This window comes from Frankliniella occidentalis, unplaced genomic scaffold (assembly GCF_000697945.3).
Source record: "Frankliniella occidentalis isolate FOCC.00 unplaced genomic scaffold, Focc_3.1 Scaffold2376, whole genome shotgun sequence".
In the NCBI taxonomy this organism is placed as follows: Eukaryota; Metazoa; Arthropoda; class Insecta; order Thysanoptera; family Thripidae; genus Frankliniella; species Frankliniella occidentalis.
Genome location: NW_026269461.1, coordinates 1 through 3,452, shown reverse-complemented (window position 1 = coordinate 3,452; position 3,452 = coordinate 1). Strand labels below are relative to the sequence as shown.

The 3,452-nt window shown below is 62.9% G+C and overlaps 1 protein-coding gene across 2 annotated transcripts in view; it reads left to right on the top strand.

Annotated features, from left to right (window-relative positions):
• The window catches only part of LOC127751945 (large neutral amino acids transporter small subunit 2-like), a 6,748-nt gene extending 3,346 nt beyond the window's left edge, over window positions 1-3,402 (top strand). Inside the window, exons 1-4 of one of the 2 annotated variants that reach the window (XM_052276275.1) lie at window positions 1,353-1,615; window positions 1,685-1,882; window positions 2,779-2,909; window positions 2,997-3,402. In XM_052276275.1, the coding sequence (XP_052132235.1) occupies window positions 1,879-1,882; window positions 2,779-2,909; window positions 2,997-3,365 (504 nt within the window). In that variant the 5' untranslated portion in view covers window positions 1,353-1,615; window positions 1,685-1,878 and the 3' untranslated portion in view covers window positions 3,366-3,402. Of the gene's footprint in view, window positions 1-1,352; window positions 1,616-1,684; window positions 1,883-2,778; window positions 2,910-2,996 lie in introns of those variants that run through there. The other variant, XM_052276276.1, reaches the window with a different exon arrangement.
• Window positions 3,403-3,452: the final 50 nt, after the last annotated feature.

Here is a 3,452-nt window from a genome sequence, read left to right as displayed (position 1 = left end):
GGCGGGGCGGGGCGCACGGCGTCGCGGCGTATGGTGCATGGGAATCTCATGTCAGATGTTAGCCCCACTCAACTTATTGGAGCTTCTTTCCAGAAGCTATCGCGTCGGCGTGGCCGCGATACGCGATGCCTCTGGACGGGACCGCAAACAGAGCGCAGGGTGACGAACCGAACGGAGGGGAGGGAATGGTACTGTGGGTCAGCGCGGGCGAAACCCCAAAAGGGCAAAAGTTTCAAATGTCCTCCCCCACGAGCCCCCGAGCACCTCTCGGCCTTTCAGAAAGGGGGTCGGGGCAGACCGAAAAGCAGGGTCAGCATACAATCGGATTAAATACAATTTATTGACTTTTTCCGACCACAACGTAAATAATCCTACATATGCAGGGTGTCCCGTAGGCCTCTTCCTCAATTTTTGGTCTGCTATGCTGGCATGCGTGCGGACTCACGTACTGCCGTTCACCCACCCAAACCACCGAATGCTGTTCAGTACAGTAGGAAAAACAAGTAAACGTGGGTTAGTGATTAGTCAGCGGACCGGCCATAAGAGGGCGCCTTGCTGGACTTGTGTTTGAGAATGTGTGGGAAAGGGGGGGGGGCTTTGTGTGGCCAAGTGCATCGATACCGCAGTCCACCGCCACAGACTGTTTGCTCACGTGAGGCACGGGTCATATGTTGTATGTTGCCAGGAGCGACCTAGATTTTCCTTCCAACTTTGTCGCGTGCGAGGGTGGGTCTACGCCGGCCAACTTTCTAGCTATACTGTACCGCATACAGGAGTGCGGGCTGGTTGCATACTCATACGAGGCCATGAGGCGCTGAGGTGACAGTGCGTTCGGTAGTCACGCCTGCATGCAGTGCAAGTAACCACAAAAAAGTCAGGCTCAGAACACCTACTTTTTATCTGGGAAAGGACGATGTGTCGAGGACGAGGTGGCAGAGGATACAGAGCTGCCGCCAGAAAGAAGTTGGCGAAAAACCGCCTTAGCTCACCTGCGTGAAGCGGGTAGACGCCTGCCTACTAGGCAAACCCGCTGCACGCGCACTCAGATGTTGCCTAGTAGGCAGGCGGAGATGCGCGCCCGTTTCACACGTTTGTGCTTTGGCTGTTTTTTTATTGCCTAAAATTTCTGGCAACCCTGCAGAGGAATGCAGTACCCCTTCGCTCCCTCTCGCGGAGGCCGATAACGTCCAAATACCTGTGTACGGCAGGGAGGCCCAGGGGAAAGGGGGAGGGGGAGGGACCGCGCCGCGAGTCAACTGTTAAAATTTCATGGGCCAAGCGGCTGGCGGGGGGAGGGGAGGGGTGGGTGCGGGGACGTCCACTTCAGTGTTGGCGGAGTGGCGGAGTGGGGTCTGAAGCAGTGGCGCGGGGCTGGTCGTCGTCACTTTACGTCGTGCACGTGGTCGCGACGGGTCCCGGGTGATCCTGGCCCCGCCCCTGGCCGTCTGCAGCTCAGTCCGCTCGCCGCCGCCGGCACCGACCAGGGCCGCGTCGAGGGCACGACGAAGCCTTCCCCCGCCGCCGACGCGCACACTCCTGCAGCTCCGCCCGAGACTTGAAATAGTTTGACGGTTTCGGAAGTGGCGTTCCGCTGTCCATCGACTCTCCTCGAATGGTGTGACAACTGTGTGACGAGCGGCGGCGGGAGGGGTCGATCACGCCATGGACTTGTTCCGTGTGACAGATCGGGCCGCGGACAGCTTCGGTCCTCGAAGGTGCGACGGATCCGCCGGTGGCGATTCGGACTGACGCGGGACGGGGGACGTTGACGGGGACGGTGTCGGGACCGTCGGTGCCGGGTGACCGTTCGGCCGCGCGTCCGGTCCGGACCAGGGGCCCCAAGTGGTGGGACCCGGAAGTGGTCGCCCCTCTCCTGCAATGGGTGAGTGACAGGCTCCAGGCCGGGGCGCGACGTCCGCGGGGACAAGTGACGGGATAACGAGGCCGCAGTAGGGGAGGGGGCGCTGCCGGGGCGATGTGGCGGCACCCCCGCAGCGCTGCGCCCGCGACCTGTGGGCGCTGTTTCAACCCCTCCCCGCTATCTGGCCTGCCAGTGTCCGTTGGATCCCCCGATTGCCCTTCTCCCCACCCCGTCCACACACAATGGGAATGTTTGCCTGCTCGCCATGTCGTCGTCCTCGGCGGAGCGTCCCGACGGCGACGGCGGCCGGCGGGCTGGCTCAGGTTTCGCGTCGTGTGATGGAGTGTGGAGGGCTGCGGAGAGGAGAAGGGAGAAGGGTGCGGCGGCCGGTGGGGCGGGACAAGAAGTAAAATGACCTGGCATGGCAGCGTCCCGTGACGGGGAGGAGCCTTCGGCGGTACAAAAGCGTGCGTATCGCAGCGTCCACGCGTGTGCGCCCCAAGTGTCAACTCTCCCCGCTGGACGAGGGTGGGGAGCGCGAGGGCGTGCGGGGCGGGGCGCGAGCGGGCGCGAGCGGGCGTGTACCGCGGCAGGAGCGGCAGGAAGTGTAAGTTAGCGCGTCGGGACAGGGCGACACGGCCTGCCGGGGACGCGCGCCAGGACGCGGGGGACCGGCCGGGAGATCCTGGCGGGTGGGAGGGAGGAGGGAGGGAGGCCCTGGAGGCAGAGAGGAAGGGAGGCCCTCCTGAACGGGGAAGGGTGTTGTTCTTTGGAGAAAGTCCTAGAGGACTCGGACTTGGTCCTGAAAGTGTTTTGGAGGTTCATGGGGAGGGTAACAGGGAGGGTGTTGTCTTCAGGAACTTGCTGTGATGTTCGTTATCGCAGTTATCGGCAACCGCGTGTGCTTTGGTTTCCAGGTGAGCCCCCCGGCCCGTCTGCAGATATGGGTCGGAAAGTGGTGCCGGTGGTGAAGCAGGCGCAGAGGATGGTGCACGACGGTCTCGTCCCGGCGGCCGAGGGCCAGACCGAGCCGGACGCCAGCTCGCAGGTGAGGCCCGATTAATTTCCGGTTTACTTCTTGAGAGACAACACATGACACACGCTTCGTTCAACTCTTTCTCCGGTCCTTGTTCAGGGCAGCGGCATCAAGCTGCGCAAGGAGCTGGGCCTGCTCGATGGCGTGGCCATCATCGTGGGCGTCATCATCGGCGCCGGCATCTTCGTGTCGCCCAAGGGCGTCCTGCAGAACACGGGCTCCATCGGGGTGGCGCTCATCGTGTGGGTGCTGTGCGGCGGCCTCAGCCTCATCGGCGCGCTATGCTACGCCGAGCTGGGTGAGTGGGACCTCCGGGTTCGTCTGGCAAGTGGCCACGACGACTGCTGCAGCGTGTTTGGGCGTTACGTGTTAAAAAGTCGGACTTCCATCCCTTCACCCCCTCAAGTGGCAAGGGCGACGAACGCCCCGCCCCGCCCCGCCCGCCGTTTGGCGGAGCGCCGGCGGTAGTGACATTGTTTACGAATATCATAAGTTCGCGAGTCGCGCCGGTCGCCGGCTAATTCCGAGCTCCCGTCCCCCCCCCCCTCCTCCCCC